Here is a 16,857-nt window from a genome sequence, read left to right as displayed (position 1 = left end):
GTGCCTATTATGCAAAAAAGCCTCATCAAATTCAGTGTCATGAAGCTTTTGCCATACATTTTTGTCTAAGAATTTTATAGTTTTAGCTCTTGTGTTTAGGTCTTTGATCCATATTGAGTTAATTTTTGTATATGATATTAAGTCCAAGTCCATTTTTTTTGCATGTGAATATCTAGTTTACTCAGCTCCATTTGCCAAAAAAAAAAAAAAATAAACTGTCCCTTCCCCACTGAATGGTCTTGGCACCCTTGTCAAAAAAACATTTGACTATATATACAGGGTTTATTTCTGGGTTCTCTGTTCCATAGGCCTCTGTGTCTGTCTTTATGACAGAACCACACTGTTCTGGTTAGTGTAGCTTTGTAGTAAGTTTTGAAATGAGAAAGCGTGAGTCTTCCAACTTTGTTCTTTTTCTAGATTGTTTTGGCTATTCAAGGTCCCTGGAGATTCCATGTTTAAGATGGAGTTTTCTATTTCTACAAAGCATCATTCTCTTTGGAGCATTTTTATGATACCTCCCTTAAGCTTTTCTGTCAGATATTTCCAACATCTGAGTCACCTCGGTGTTGTCACCTGTTAATTGCCTTTTCTCATTCAGGTTGTGATTTTCCTGGTTCTTGGCCTGACAAGTAGTTTTTCGTGTTTTCCTAGACCTTTGAATGTTATAGGACACTGGATCCTATGAAATCTTTCATTTTACCAAGTAGCTGTTATTTAAGTTTAGTATGCAGCTTCTGGCCTACTCTTATGGGCTGTGGTTTCAGTAACAATTTAATATTTAGCAAGGTTATTCTGGTCTATTTCATTCATGGGCTATCAGGAGGCCACCCAGGAAACCTGAGTGGAATTCCACACTGTAATTTACTTCTCAAACCTTTGGGTGTGTTAATTCTCATCTGTTTCACATGTAGATTGGTCAGAGCCTGCCCAGGACTTCCTATACAGCTTTAAAGCATGGTTTTTGCAGCTTCCTCCTCTTCAGATCTTCCCTGAAATCTCTAGTTGGGAGTGTGAGGGGCACCCCATCACTGCTGGGCAGGGCATGGAAATCCAGACTCTCCACTCAGTCTCTGCTGACAGCATGCTGTCAGGAGAGGGGAGCACTGTCCCTAACGACCTGCTTCCACTGGGGGTAGAAGTCCATACTTCCCACCCAGTTTGTGCTAACATCATGCAGCAGGGGTGGGAAACACCCTGGGCTGCCTGCTGCCACCTCAAGGCCACCTACTACTGCCAGGTTGGGTGTGGAAGTTCAGACTCCCCAGATTCCCCTCGTGGTGTCTGCAGGTACCACGCTGCTGAGGAAGGGGAGCACTGCCTTAAGCCATCTGCTACCCCCAGGTAGGGGATAGGAGTCCAGGCTTCCACTCAGTCTCCACTAACATTCCAGGGAGAAATCCATGGTGTTTGCTGGCATAGGGCGGATGTTGTCATAAAAGTTTCTGTCTGGTTAGGGTCCCTCTTTCCTTTTCATTTGGCTACAGTCAATTGGTTTTTCTTGGAACTTTTTGTCATTACCTGTTGGAGGTTGCAGTTTGCTTTTCCAAGTTTACATCTCACCCAGACTGGTATATATGGAGAATTAAAAAAAAAAAACAAAAAACCAGGGAACTCACCACTATGACATTCCTCAAGTCTTGAGGTTCCTAGTCAATCTGCCTTCCTCACTTTTAGAGTCCTCTTATGATAGTCCACTGTATTACGCTCAGGGATTTTCATTATACTTAAGAGAGGAAGATCAGGGAAAAATGAGTCTTCTCCCCTTTTTCATACCAGAAGTTTTTGTACTTTCTGTACTTATGTGTGTTTGAGTATGTGTAAATTACTTATGCTATATATTATGTAGCATATATTCAGTGTACTGTAATATATACTATAATCAATAATTTTTGAGATTATACACAGATATTAGATATACCAGTATTATCTATGATTAAACTTTTTTTTTTTTTTTTTGAGATGGAGTCTCGCTCTGTCACCCAGGCTGGAGTGCAGTGGCGCAATCTCGGCTCACTGCAAGCTCCGCCTCCCGGGTTCACGCCATTCTCCTGCCTCAGCCTCTCCGAGTAGCTGGGACTACAGGCGCCCGCCACCACGCCTGGCTAATTTTTTTTTTTTTTTTGTATTTTTAGTAGAGATGGGGCTTCACCCTGGTCTCCATCTCCTGACCTCGTGATCCGCCTGCCTCGGCCTCCCAAAGTGCTGGGATTACAAGCGTGAGCCACCGCGCCCAGCTATGATTAAACTTTTACAAAAAAGTTATCTTACTATATATGTCCTTTTGCAACTTGTTTTATTCAATCATTTTGTTTTGGAGATTTATCTTTTTTATATAAATTTAAGGGGTACAAGGGCAGTTTTGTTGCATGGATATATTGGATAAGGGTGAAGTCTGGGCTTTTAGTGTAACCATCACCAAAATAATGTACATCGTACCCATTAAGTAATTTCTCATCTGTCACTCTCATCTCACCCTTCTGAGTCTCTGGTATCTATTATTCCACATTCTATGTCCATGTACATACTTTATTTAGCTCCATTTTGATACATGTAAATCCAGTTCATTAATTTCAAATGGTATAGAGGGTTTCCCATTGTATGAATAAACTACAGTGTTTATCCATTCCTGTATTGAGCAGTTATTTTTTGTGAATGCAAGCAATGTGGCAGTGAATATCCTCATATACATCTCCATGTGCACATAAAGGTTTCTCTAGAATATACATAGAAATGAAATTCCTATGTGGTAGAATATGCATATCTCCAACTTTGTGCTTTGTATATTTTGGATACAAAATAATAAGATACCACCAAACTGAGCTTCAGAGTGGTTGTCCTAGTTTATTATATTTAAAATTTTGTAAATGTTTTAAAATATTTGTATATACTATATATAATACTTATAAAATTTTATTTTATACATATTTTGTTTTTTAGGTTTTAATATAACTGCAGGAGTTGATGAAGAAACAGGATTTGTTTATGGAGGAAATCGTTTCAATTGCGGCACATGGATGGATAAAATGGGAGAAAGTGACAGAGCTAGAAACAGAGGAATCCCAGCCACACCAAGGTAGTGTTAATTTTATAGTGCTGTGTAATTATACCCTTTTTTAAAAAAGCACATATTTGTGGAATCTTTTATTCTGTTAACTATGAACTCTTTACATTAAGTCAATCAAAATTTCCCTGCCTTCCTCCCTTCATCTCCCCATTATACATGCACACAATCCTCTTGATATGTTATCAAGTAATACTATCTGTTCTTTTCTTTTCTCTCTTTTTTTTTGAGACGGAGTCTCACTCTGTCACCCAGGCTGGAGTGCAGTGGCGCAATCTCGGCTCACTGCAAGCTCCGCCTCCCGGGTTCCCGCCATTCTCCTGCCTCAGCCTCTCCGAGTAGCTGGGACTACAGGCGCCCGCTACCACGCCCGGCTAATTTTTTGTATTTTTAGTAGAGACGGTGTTTCACCCTGGTCTCGATCTCCTGACCTTGTGATCCACCCGCCTCGGCCTCCCAAAGTGCTGGGATTACAAGCGTGAGCCACCACGCCTGGCCACTATCTGTTCTTTTCTGTAAGTGCTTATGGGTTGATTCTCTACAAGCACCTCAAAGGAAAGATTTATGATTCATTATCCCAGGGGTTAAGACATTTTCGTAACCTGAACTGCTTATTGATGTAAACATTTCATTATGCCCATCTATTTGCAAACATGGAAAACAACCAACTGTTCTGTCTTTTATGAAATTCTTTCACTTTCTGAACCTTTTTTCCTCCTAATTTTTAAAATCTTTTTTCCTAGTGTTTGTCATTTAAGAAGTTTTTATGATTTCAAATGCTAAATACATCATCAGAAGCTATTAAAATCGCTTTTAATATTACTATCACCCAAATAACGTATTTTGTACCCATTAAGTAATGTCTATTAAAATAGCTTCTGATACTGTATTAAGCTGAAAAGTTATTTTCTTATTCTAATTTTTTTTTGTTTTTGAGAGAGAGAGCCTCACTCTGTTGCCCAGGCTGTACTGCAGTAGCACAGTCATGGCTCACTGCAGCCTCTGCCTCCCAGATTCAAGCAATTCTCCTGTCTCAGCCTCCCAAGTACCTGGGACTACAGGCACACACTACCACACAGGCTGATTTTTGTATTTTTAGTGGAGATGAGATTTCACTATGTTGGCCAGGCTGATCTCAAACTTTTGGCCTTAAATGATCCACCCGCCTCAGCCTCCCAAAGTGCTGGGATTACAGAAATGAGCCACCGCACTTGGCGTCTTATTCTAAATTTTATCTTCAGTAAGAATTGTCCAAAAAATTTAATAGTTGTGGACTGGGTGTGGTAGCTGACACCTGTAATCTCAACACTTTGGGAGGTTGGGAGGTTGAGGTGGGAGGATAGCTTGAACCCAGGAGTTCGAAACCAGCTTGGACAACATAGTGAGGCCCCATCTCTACAAAAAATAATAAATAAGTTGCCATCTTTACATGCTTTACTAATTTTTTAAAAATCTATTTATTTTGGTACATTAGATCCTTGTACTTCCCTTTTATTTTTCTTAAAAATGAGTTTCAAATTAATATGTCTGCCTTCCCTCACTTTCTCCAGCCCTATTTTTCATGTTTGCTATCTTTTCTCTAGTACCTGATCCCAATATTCAGATTCCTTACTCCTACCTTTTCCAACTGCCATCTTCTTTTATTCCACAATTCCCATTCTACATCATAGAATTTTTAAAAAAATATGCGAGGATGATAGACAATGGCAAAACAGTGAGAGGTAAAAATCTTTACGATATAGTACAAATTCCTATAGAGTAAGGATTTTTTAATAGTTTTCATAATATGTTATATGATTCATTACAACTGTTTACTGAATGCCCTTTAAATAGTACTTAAAGGACTCCAACTTAGAGAATAAAAATACGTTTTTTAATTTTAGAGATGGGTCTGCTGTGGAAATTGTGGGCCTGAGTAAATCTGCTGTTCGCTGGTTGCTGGAATTATCCAAAAAAAATATTTTCCCTTATCATGAAGTCACAGTAAAAAGACATGGTAAGCTGGTTATTTTATTTACAAAGAACTTTCAAATGTACTATGTATATTCTCAACCTGTGTAATCATCATTTGATTCTATCAGCTAATATCGGAAAACCCTTAAAATTAAGAAGAAAGAAAATTAATTTACTAGTGTGAAAACTGTAACAATTGTATTTGAACCATATTTTTAGCAACTTTGAACTGAGATAAGAAAGCAACATAGCTATTGCCTTTATTGTGCTTGTCTTTTTCCTCAGTGTGACTGAGCAAGTTGCATTTCTGTGAGCAATTTTGCAATCTTTACATGTCTTTTTCTAGAATAGTGCTGTCCAAAATAATGTGAACCACATACATAATTTTAAATTTTATAGTACCCACATTTTAAAAAGTAAAAAGAAACAGGTGAAATTGATTACAAGATATTTTATTAAATCAGCCAGGTGCAGTGGCTCATGCCTGTAATCTCCACACTTTGGGAGGCCAAGGCAGGCAGATCACTTGAGCTCAGGAGTTTGAGACCATGCTGGGCAACATGAAACCCCATGTCTACAAGAAATACAAAAATTAGCAGGATGTGGTTATGTGAGCCTGTAGTCCCAGCTACTTGAGAGGCTGAGGTGGGAGGATCGCTTGAGCCCAGGAAGTGGAGGTTGTGGTGAGCCAAGTTCTACTACTGCACTCCAGCTTGGGTGGACAATGCCAGACCCTGTCTTTAAAAAAAAAAAAAAAAAAAAAAAAAAAAGACATTTTACTTAACTCACTGTATGTGTATAAGATATTGTTTCAACATATAATCAATATAAAATTATTCATGAGCTATTTTACATTCTTTTTGGGTGGTGCTACATCTTCATAATCCAGCTTATATTTTACATTTATAACACATCTCAATTCAGACTGGCCACATTTTCCAAAAGTGGATAATTTATTGCCTTGTAGTAGATAAAAATAAACTAAATATTACTATTTGTCTGTAACTAGATGTGTGAATTGTTTTGAATGATTAAAACTACCATGTCTTATGTCATTTTTCAGGAAAGGCTGTAAAGGTCTCATATGATGAGTGGAACAGAAAAATACAAGACAACTTTGAAAAGCTATTTTATGTTTCAGAAGACCCTTCAGATTTAAATGAAAAGCATCCAAATCTGGTTCACAAACGTGGCATATACAAAGATAGTTATGGAGCTTCAAGTCCTTGGTGTGACTATCAGCTCAGGCCTAATTTTACCATAGCAATGGTTGTGGTAGGTGATTTCGTTTGTAAAAACATTTCAAAAAATGATGTGCTAGAGTTTGCTTAGTTCTTTATTCCCATTTGTTTTCAAATTCACTTAATTGCTAAAAAGTAGTATATTGCTTACTAGCTAGTTCTAAATAGTCTTTTCTATTTAATCAAGTATTATGCATATCACTTTTAACCTGTAACATTCAGTATCCAAAAACAGAAAATAATAGATGATGACTAATGAAGTGCTTCCTAGAGTTTTTCACATTCAGAGCACACATAGAAGGTGATATTTGTGGCCAGATGCAGTGGCTCACACACTTTGGGGACTGAGGCAGGAGGATCACTTGAGCCCAGGAGTTTGAGACCAGCCTGGATATCATAATGAAGCCCCACCTCCATATTTAAAAAAAAAAAGAAAAGAAAATGATATTTGTATAGCACAATAGGTTACATGGAGTAGGCTGTTTGTGCTAGATCCTACTACTTCAGTTAGCCCCAGGCCCCACCCAGCTACCCTGAAAGCTGAGGGTCTCTGTATCCTACACACCTGTGCTATAACCAGTGCCTCAGCACACTAGTTGGAAAGCCCTGAACTAGTGAACTAAAGTGGATATCTTCAGTTAACATTCTGTTTTCTTTGTTGCATTGCTGCAATTAGTTTTGTCTAGCAAAGAATTCTAGACTCTCCTTTTTTTAATCCATACTTTAGTCTAAAAATAAACTACAAGGAAGTAAAATAGAGAAGGTATGTGTTCTTCTATGCCTGGCCAGCTGTTTTCACATTGTCAAAAAGAGTACCAAACCTACTACTATAAATTATAGTAGAATGAAAAGTGTAAAAGTACACAAAGGTAGCTTTGGTTCAGTGTGGACTTGATTTTATTTAACCATTAAAATTAATGCATATTCTTGGTCAACAATGCTTTCTCTCTTCTTTCTCTGTATCTCAAGTAAATTTACTCATGCTATTGGAGTAAAAGTTCTGTATTTATTTATGGCCCCAGAAGCAAAAAATGGGTATCAGGTGTACTTAAAGCTCTATTATAAATCTGCTGAAGAATGAATTGCATAAATTTAAGTGTGTGCTGTCTGGGTTCAGTGGCTCACACCTGTAATTCCAACACTTTGGGAGGCTGAGGTGGGAGGATTGTTTGAGCTCAGGAGTTCAAGATCAGCCTGGGCAACATAGTGAGACTTCATCTCCACAAAAATTTTAAAAAAATATTAGCCATGTGTGGTGGTACACACCTGTAGTCCCAGCTGCTCAAGAGACTAAGGCAGGATGATTGCTTAAGCCCAGGAGATTGAGGCTGCACTGAGCTCTGATCTCGCCACTGCGCCCCAGCCTGGTGACAGAGCGAGACCCCGTCTCCAAAGGGGTTAAAATAAAAGTGTGTTCTGCCTTCAGTGTAGCTGTAGCAACCTCCTTTTAGAGCTGAGTAACTTTCTTGAGGTGACACAGAGAAATAATCACCTCTAAAAGCTTTCCTAACTTCTACAGCTACAAACAGTCCTTCTAAGTCAGCCTCATAGGATTAGATCTGTTTAGGCATCTACACTCGAATTCTGACCCTCACGGTATTTTAAGTAATTTTTTCAAGTTTACGAATAGTTTCTGTGGGTAGGAACTAATTCTTCTGTGATCTTAAAAATTTATATATTTGTTTTTGGCATTCACTAGGCCCCTGAGCTCTTTACTACAGAAAAAGCATGGAAAGCTTTGGAGATTGCAGAAAAAAAATTGCTTGGTCCCCTTGGCATGAAAACTTTAGATCCAGAGTAAGTTGGAATATAAGTGTTAAGAATGTTGTTGATATTATATTTAATCCAAATACATTGACATCAACCATAATTTTTTTTTTTTTTGCCAGGGCAACAAAAGGAGATGCCATCTCTACAAAAATAAAAGTTAAAAAAAAAAATTAGCTGGGAGAGATTGTGTACACCTGTAGTCCTAGCTACTCAGGAGGCTAAGGCAGGAGTATCACTTGAGCCCAGGAGATCAAGGCTGTAGTGAGCCATGATGGCGCCACTGCACTCCAGCCTACTTGACAGAATGAGCCACTGTATTAAAACACACACACGCACACACACACCAGAACCCACAATTAAAGCTTACTCTTGTGACCAGCTCTCCAAAAAAAGAAAAGTAACAAATGGAGTATAGATAACTGTGTTATAAGTTCTGTGTATTATAATAAAGCAATATGTATATTCAGTTGCTATTTGTAATCTGATAATAGGCCAATTTTAATTTTAAAATAATTTTATGAAGAAGCTTAAAAACCACCTTTCCAATCTATAATTAATAAAACCATGTCTTTAATTTTTATTAATTCAAATTGTTCTATGTATATTTCAATTATTAGATAGGCTTCAGTATATTCGAGGCCTAGGAAATAGTTGACTTTAAACCAAGCCATATTTAGTGCCAGGCTAACTTCTTTAAGGCAAGATACCAGAATATTTTACATTTTTTATATTAACCAGTATTTGTTAATCATTTTTAACACATGATTAAAGTCCTGTGAACTCAGTATGTACTAATTTAAGGTTGGATGGATGATGTACTAATGCTGAGCTTATTCTGTAGATTAGAAGACAAAATAATTGATTATTTCTCTTACCTTTGTTATTGAAATTTTTCTAATGCTTTCTATATAATATCTGATCATCTTTTATTTAACTTAAATTTCAATCATTTTGCAGTGATATGGTTTACTGTGGAATTTATGACAATGCATTAGACAATGACAACTACAATCTTGCTAAAGGTTTCAATTATCACCAAGGACCTGTAAGAATTTCATTTATCTTCTGAGTTTCAGTTTAAATTATTTTTCAAGTAATTTATAGGTATTTATGGTTTTTTTTTTCTTTTAAATAATCTTTTTTAGGAGTGGCTGTGGCCTATTGGGTATTTTCTTCGTGCAAAATTATATTTTTCCAGATTGATGGGCCCGGAGACTACTGCAAAGACTATAGTTTTGGTTAAAAATGTTCTTTCCCGACATTATGTTCATCTTGAGAGGTAAGTCATCAGGAGCATGTAATTTCCATAACTAGTGTTTAGTCAGTTTATTAGCTATTAGTTAAATTACAGTTTCTTAGAATTGATTTCTGTATGCCCTAGGTATCCCAATGAAAAGTGAAGCCTTTATTCTTTAACATGACAAATTCTGTTATATAATTTTCACTTTCTCTTATTTTGGGTTGTTATTTATTTTAAGTTGAGGTCTTGATATTGTGTGATTTATACATGTGGAATAGTCTTTGATTTTTAAAATTTCCCTGATGTTTTTGGATATGGTTAGCACAGGATAAATATAAAAACTGAAGGTACTCAGCATGGGCCTTTTGAGTTAATTGATTTAAAGATATATCAAGAAATAGTTTTCAGAAATGCTTTCATTATAGTTAAAATATCAGAGTTGGTCTTTTGCCTGTTATTTCAAACACCATTTTTCACTTCCTTGTCCTAATTATTAGCAAATAGACAGTGTCAGAGTTACATATCTTTATAAGAGTATAAATTCAGAGGGTATCTTAATTTCTCAAATTTTAGATTATACAGAAGTATATCTATATTCTATTCCTCAGATTATGAATAAACAGCACAAATTTTATCTCCTTTCTTACAAGCACATAAGGGACTTCTGTGTGTTTCATATTAATAGAGCCACTGCTGGTTTGTTTTGTTTGGTTGTCACCATGGTACAGATTTTACCATCCTTTTAACCTACTTATGTCTTTGTATTTAAAGTGGATTTCTTGTACATAGTAGCATGTAATCGGGCCTTGCTCTTGTGTAGCATGACAGTTTCTGCTTTTGGAATATTTAGACCATTTACACTTAAGGTGATTGCTGAAATTGTGAGATTTAAATGTTCGTTGTCTGTTTATTCTGTCCTTTGTTTGCTTTTTCCTCTTTTTGTGCTTCTTTTGCATTGAATATTTATTATTTCATTTTAATCTCCTTTGTTGGCTAATTATATGTAATTCTTGTTTATTTAAAATGGTTGCTTTAGGTTTATAGTATATGTCTTTATAGTTTACCTTCCAGTGATATACCACTTCAAGTAAGGTATAAAGAACCTTAAAATAGTATAGTTTTATTTTTCCCCTTCCGGCCTGTGTGCTGTTATCATCATCCATTTTGCTTTTACCTATGTTACCCCCACACTACATGGTTACTACTTTTGTTTAGGCAGTCAGTTATGCTTTAATGATCTTTAAATAATATATTAAAAAGTCTAATTACTCTTACAGTTGCCATTTTCAGTGCTCTTATGTTTATGATGTTCTGTATCTCCATCTTGTATCATTTTCCTTCTACCCGAAGGACTTTCTCCATCATGTCTTGTAGTGTTTGCCTCCTCATGATGAATTCTTTCAGTTCTTGTAAGTGTAAAACATCTGTGTTTTGCCTTTATTTTAAAGATATTTTCACTATGTATACAATTCAAAGTTAAGCTTTTGTCTCTTTCATACTTTAAGGTGGTTACATTGTTTTGATAGGAATCTGCTATCATTTTTATGTCTAACCTACCATCACATCCATGCTGGTGTTTTTCATTTCACACATTGTAGTTTTCATTTCTCAAAGTTTTCTGTGGGTCGTTTTTATATCTTCCATGTCTCCGCTTAATGTTTTGAACATATGGAATATGATTACAGTGACTCTTTTCATATCCTTGTCTGCTAATTCATTTCTGGATTGCTTTTGCTTGTGATTGTTCTCTTTATTATGGGTCATATCACCCTGCTTCTTTGCCTGGTAGTTTTTGTTTTTTGATTTTTGGAGAGACAGGGGTCTTGCTGTCTTGCCCAGGCTGGTCTCAAACTCCTAGGCTCAAGCAGTCCTCCCACCTCGGCCTCCTGAAGTGCTGAGATTACAAGCATGAGCCACCACACCCAGCCAGTTGCCTGGTTATTTTTTTATTAGATACCATATGTGAATTTTACCTTGTTGGGTGCTAGATTTTTGGTGTTTCTGTAAATGTTTTTGAACTTTGTTTTGGAATGCAGTGAAATTACTTGGAAACAGTTTGATCCTCTCTGGTCTTGATTTTAAGCTTGTTAGACCTGACCAGAAAAGCATTTGTTCTAGGAATAATTATTCTCCATTAGTGAATCAAGACCCATCTGTGTTCTCTACCCTGTATTTAGAAAATTATGACATTTTCAAGTCTGGCTGGTGGGAACAAGCAGGTGTTCCCCGACGCTGTATGAGTGCTACGTACTGCTTCTTCTCATCCTTTCGGATGGTTCTTTCCTTGTTCTTTGGTAGTTTCCTCTTGTGAATTTGCTGGTTGGTACACTACAGATACTTGAGTGGGACCCTCTGCATATCTTCAGAGTTCTCTCTTTGTACAGCTCCCTCCTCTCTAGTACTCTATCCTGCAAATTGTAGCTGCTTTGTAGTGTTCCCGGATTCTCAGTTCAACTCAAGGATGTCTGCCAGGCTCCACCTGTGCTCCCCCTCTCTGTGCCAAATCCTGGAAACTCTCAAGGCAGTAAGGTATGGTAATCATAGGGTTTGCTTCATTTGTTTCTCATTCCTCAAGGATCACTATTTGTTGCCTAATGTCTAATGTCTTAATGTCCAATTCTTCAGTTGTATCAGACAGGAGGGAAATTCTGTCCATACTACTTCCTGTTTGTCACATATGGAAGTCCTTCCTTGCTTTCTGGCCCAGGAAGGTTTTCAACACTCATCTTTTGCTTTCACTACCCCAGCCTGGAATTGGGCAATTCTCTAAGGAGCCCTTGTTCTTTATAGTGAAAAATGTTATTTAGAAGCCAGATCTGAGGACATGGTGTATTGATTACTACTGCCCCCCGGTAGATAGGGCTAGGGAATATATAATAATACATAAACATAGGTAAATACATACACACTTATCTTGATCTCAATGTATCCTGTCTATGTGTATTGAAAACCTGAGTTTACACCAGTTCCAGTCTATTGCTCAGTGTTTAATTCTATTTTTCTCCCTTTCTATATTTGTAATTGCCTTTTCCAACAATGAATAACCTACTTCCCACATTGGGCTATCACCACCACATAGAGTCTGCTCACCCACCTTGGGCCTGATACCCCACACTAAGCCACCTCTATGTGTGGAGCCCTCCTGGCACCACTTGGGTTCTAACTACCCACTCTGGGCCACTCTCACCCTTGGTGAACTCCCTCTTCATACCTCTTGGACCCTTAACATCCTGCTCCATACTGCCTATTACCCTTTCCTCTCCATTTGTGGTCACCTACCTTGCTCTGTCCCACCTAATGACTTCAGGATGAATTTTTCAGGAAAGCAAGGGAAAGGGGACTTCCTTATATTTGTATGGATACATTCCATGTCCTAGTGTCCAAGTCTAATTATGGGCAGCATATTCATGGTTTTGTAACCTTATTTTGTTTTTTAATTTTGGTGTCTGTTAGTTTGCTAGAGCTGCAATAACAGAGCACTACAAACTGAGTGACTTAAATAATAGAAATTGTTAAACAGCAGAATATTGTCTCACAGCTCTGGAGGCCAGAAATCTGAAAAATCAAGGCATGGGCAGAGCCATGCTCCCTCTGAAGGCATTAGGGAAAGGTCTCGTCCAGCCCTCTCTCCCAGCTGCTGATAATCCTGTGGCTTGTGGCAGCAAAACTCCAATCTTCATGTGGCATTATCTTAACTAATTATATCTGCGGCGACCCGCTTTCCAAACAGGTTCACATTCTGAGGTACTGGGGGCTAGGACTTCAACATACAAATTCTGTGGAGATATAATTCAACACATTACAGATGCCCAGGTATCCAGCTTCAGTCATTTGGCATTTTACTCTGATGTAGCTTGAATACTTGGAAACATACATTTTCTATATTTTCCATGATTCTAGGACAGTTTTTTAAATATGGTACCTAGCTGATATTAGTTATTATCCAAAATACCCTATTTTACCTAATGAGATTATTTTTTCCCATTTTTACTATGAAATATTTGATGCCCACTGAAGCGTGTATATAATATAGCCCTGAGTTACAAACCATAATAATGAAACAAATATGTTCCCACAACCCAACTTCAAAAATGAAACATTACAGATTTCTGTACTTTTTAAATTTGTGTTTCATTTTTAAGGGATTACATTGAAATTAACAATAAATTTGATGTGCTAACATAACTGTGTTCTGATAAGGAGGGCTGGAACAAGTTATTTAACCTCTATAAATCTCTCTTACCTCTCTGTAGATAGGAATACTTATGGTACCTACCTTATAGGGTTACTGTGAACATTAAATGAGATAATATACATAAAAGCAGTTAGTATTAGAACATAAATGCATAATAAATAGTAAGTTTATTATTCAGTAGAAAGAGAAATTAATTGGCATTTTTTTCTTTAAGTAGAAAGTACTCTGGAATGCCGTTTTCCCCCCCAATCATAGTTCTTAGTGTTTCTTCATTAGTTTTAGTTTTACAGTTTTATCAAGATCACACATAACACATCTGCATAATTACAATTTGAGTCTCATAAACAAAATTATGCCTGAGAGGGTATTTATTTCTATATTTATATGTAGCTTGTAATGGTAGTTTCTTCTGTTTTTAATACATAAAGGGATTCCTTGTATTTAAAAGTCTCAAATTCCAAAGATGGAATGTCAAAGAATAATTTCAGTCTGAATTCATTTGTATGTCTTTAGGATATTGTTTTATTTTGTAGCAAATGACTACATATGATTATTTTCTACACTAGAAGGCAAAAATCACCAGGTCTTGCCTATTTGGTTAATATGTATTAAATTATGTCTTTGTAAAATGTCTTTTCTTTCATTCAGATCCCCTTGGAAAGGACTTCCAGAACTGACCAATGAGAATGCCCAATACTGTCCTTTCAGCTGTGAAACACAAGCCTGGTCAATTGCTACTATTCTTGAGACACTTTATGATTTATAATTGATTACAGATATTAAGTATGCAATTACTTGTATTATAGGATGCAAGGTCATCATGTAAATGCCTTATATGCACAGGCTCAAGTCATTTTAAAAATCTCATTTATTATAATATTGATGCTCAATCAGGTAAGATTGTAAAAGCATTGATTTTTTTTTTAATGTACAGAGGTAGATTTCAATTTGAATCAGAAAGAAAGATCATTGCCAGTGAAATGTGTTTGAGTTCAGTAAGAATTATTCAAATGCCTAGAAATCCAGAGTTTGAAAAGGAAAAATCATGTCATCTTCTATTTGTACAGAAATGAAAATAAAATATGAAAATATAATAATGAAAGAAATGAAAAGATAGCTTTTAATTGTGGTATATATAATCTTCAGTAACAATACATACTGAATACACTGTGGTTCATTAATGTTATTACCACTTACTGTAGTATTCTTAATACAATGCTCACTGCATTTAATAAATATTTAATAAATGGTGAATGATAGAAGTTTCCATCTACAATATATGTTCCTAAATGGAGCACAGATGTTCAAACTATGCTTTCATTTTTTCACTGATGTATTAATTTTTGTGTAATGAATGCCAACAGTATATTTTATATGATTTACTTATGTAAGGAAATATGCAAAGCATTGGGAAATTTATTTCCTAAAAACAGTTTTGTAAAATTAATATTGAGTTCTAGTTTTATAAGATAGCTTACATTTTCAAAATGGAAATTGTTGGTCATATTTCTAGAACTTTAAAGAAAAAATGTTATATTAGTTTTCTAAAACTCAACTATCTTTAGTCATGTTCAAAAATCTATTGCTAGATCATAGTAGATACTGGTTTTCTATTAACTCAAAACCTACATTGACAAGTTTAACATTGAGAAGAATCTTAATAAAAATATGGATATGAATTCAGTAGATATCTTAAATTCAATAAAATCACTGGAAGTTTTTCATGATAACTTATTTTAAGATACCTTAAAAATCTTAAAGTCACAAAAGGAAAAAGGTTTTAACATTTATATGAGTTAACGTTTTTTCATAGAACTTATTTCCTAGATAGAATTTTGTACCATTTTTTACTGTTTTCTTAAGAAAACAGTTAAATCATTATGCATTCAGTTGGAAGAAAGTAGTTGCAAGAATTCTTTCATTGCTATATAATATTCAGTGGCTCATTTATAGCTAATAAAATAATGGTATTTTAAAGTAATGCTACTTTTAAAGTAGCATTTTTTTAGTTAGTTTACAGGTTACATACCCAAAACCTTAACTATGACTAAGAAATTAAAGAAGAAAACCAGCAAACTAAAACATCTGGGCAGCAAAAATTGATAAATTCTTCAGATGTCAAATACCCATGCTTGAAAGCTCATGTAATTTACTTTAAGATTATCTGCCTGCTCTTCTTCAAAGCTGACCTTGCTTTAGAAATAGTTTTAACTAGCTTAGTTTTCTGGTTTCCAAAACTAAAACAGATTAAATCCTACAAATTTAAGGACAGTTGTGACAGTAATCTGAGACCACTATCTATAAATACATTGGTTTCCAAATCTCCCTTTCTTCTTCATTTCCTTCCTTGTTCAATATATAACCTTCTCTAAACTGTGTGGGTAAAAGGAATGACTGTCCTTGAGAGAACCATTAGTTCATCAAAGGTTTATGTAGTTTTGTTGCTGTAGCCTAACTTTGATATTAAGGGAGGTAAGAAAGGTAACAGAAAACCAGCATATTTAATCAAAGCAAGAAGTAATCACTGACAGTTAAATGTGACCAAAAAAATTAAAAGTTCACAATTTTTTTAATGTAGCCATTTGGGGTTATCTCTAGTAAGGCAGATACCCACGTTGGTAAACTTTTAGGATATTGTGTTACACTAGAAAACTAAGTGGTTCATATTTCTAATGAGGAAGATTAATGAAAGAACATTGTTATATTCTGCATGGTATATTTTAAAGTTTAAGAAGGCATGTTAAACATTATTTCCTCTATGGTAGTTAAAATACAGAATTAGATTTTTAACAGGTGTCATTTGACTAAAGAACGTTTAGGTAGAATGCTTCATACTTGAGTGATGCTGGATAAGGTAGTATTATATTATATTTCAACAATGGACTATGCCTTGGTTTTTCACTAATCAAAATCAAAATTACTCTTTAACATGATAAATGAATTTGCCAGTTTAGTATGCTGTGGTATTTTAGAAAGTTTTCAAAGATAATTGGGAAAACATGAGACTGATCATGTTTATGAATATTGTAACATGTGAATTGTGATCCATTTCTGATATGTCTTGAACTACTGTGTCTAGTGGGCAAATGTCATTGTTACCTCTGTGTGTTAAGAAAATAAAAATATTTTCTAAAGGTGTATATTTTGCTTTCATTCATAGTCATTGCGCCCAGCTGATTTTTTTTTTTTTTACTTATTTTTTATTTTATAGAGACAGGATTCTACACTATGTTCCCTAGGTTGGTCTCAGCCTCCTGGCCTCAAGTGATCCTCCTGCCTCAGCCTCCTAGAGGCAATTAATTTGTCAGTGCTGACCAGAGCCATTTTTTCAGTGCTTGCCTACTTTAGGTGCTTACCTTTTTGCAGGAGGCAGAGAGGAGGACGAATTTTAGACTGT

The 16,857-nt window shown here is 35.7% G+C and overlaps 1 protein-coding gene across 2 annotated transcripts in view; it reads left to right on the top strand.

Annotated features, from left to right (window-relative positions):
- Positions 1-16,589, top strand: part of AGL (amylo-alpha-1, 6-glucosidase, 4-alpha-glucanotransferase) — a 73,193-nt gene extending 56,604 nt beyond the window's left edge. Inside the window, exons 28-35 of one of the 2 annotated variants that reach the window (XR_004032714.1) lie at positions 2,938-3,073; positions 4,945-5,057; positions 6,078-6,289; positions 7,955-8,052; positions 8,983-9,070; positions 9,171-9,304; positions 11,650-11,794; positions 14,109-14,187. Coding sequence is in view for 1 of the 2 variants with exons in the window: in XM_003260103.4 (XP_003260151.1) it covers positions 2,938-3,073; positions 4,945-5,057; positions 6,078-6,289; positions 7,955-8,052; positions 8,983-9,070; positions 9,171-9,304; positions 14,109-14,226 (899 nt within the window). In the remaining variant the exon portion in view is untranslated. Of the gene's footprint in view, positions 1-2,937; positions 3,074-4,944; positions 5,058-6,077; positions 6,290-7,954; positions 8,053-8,982; positions 9,071-9,170; positions 9,305-11,649; positions 11,795-14,108 lie in introns of both variants that reach the window. The other variant, XM_003260103.4, reaches the window with a different exon arrangement.
- The last annotated feature ends 268 nt before the right edge of the window (positions 16,590-16,857 follow it).

This window comes from Nomascus leucogenys, chromosome 12 (genome assembly GCF_006542625.1).
Source record: "Nomascus leucogenys isolate Asia chromosome 12, Asia_NLE_v1, whole genome shotgun sequence".
Lineage (NCBI taxonomy): Eukaryota > Metazoa > Chordata > Mammalia > Primates > Hylobatidae > Nomascus > Nomascus leucogenys.
Note: the sequence above shows the minus strand (reverse complement) of the source record. Positions and strands in the feature narration are given on the sequence as shown.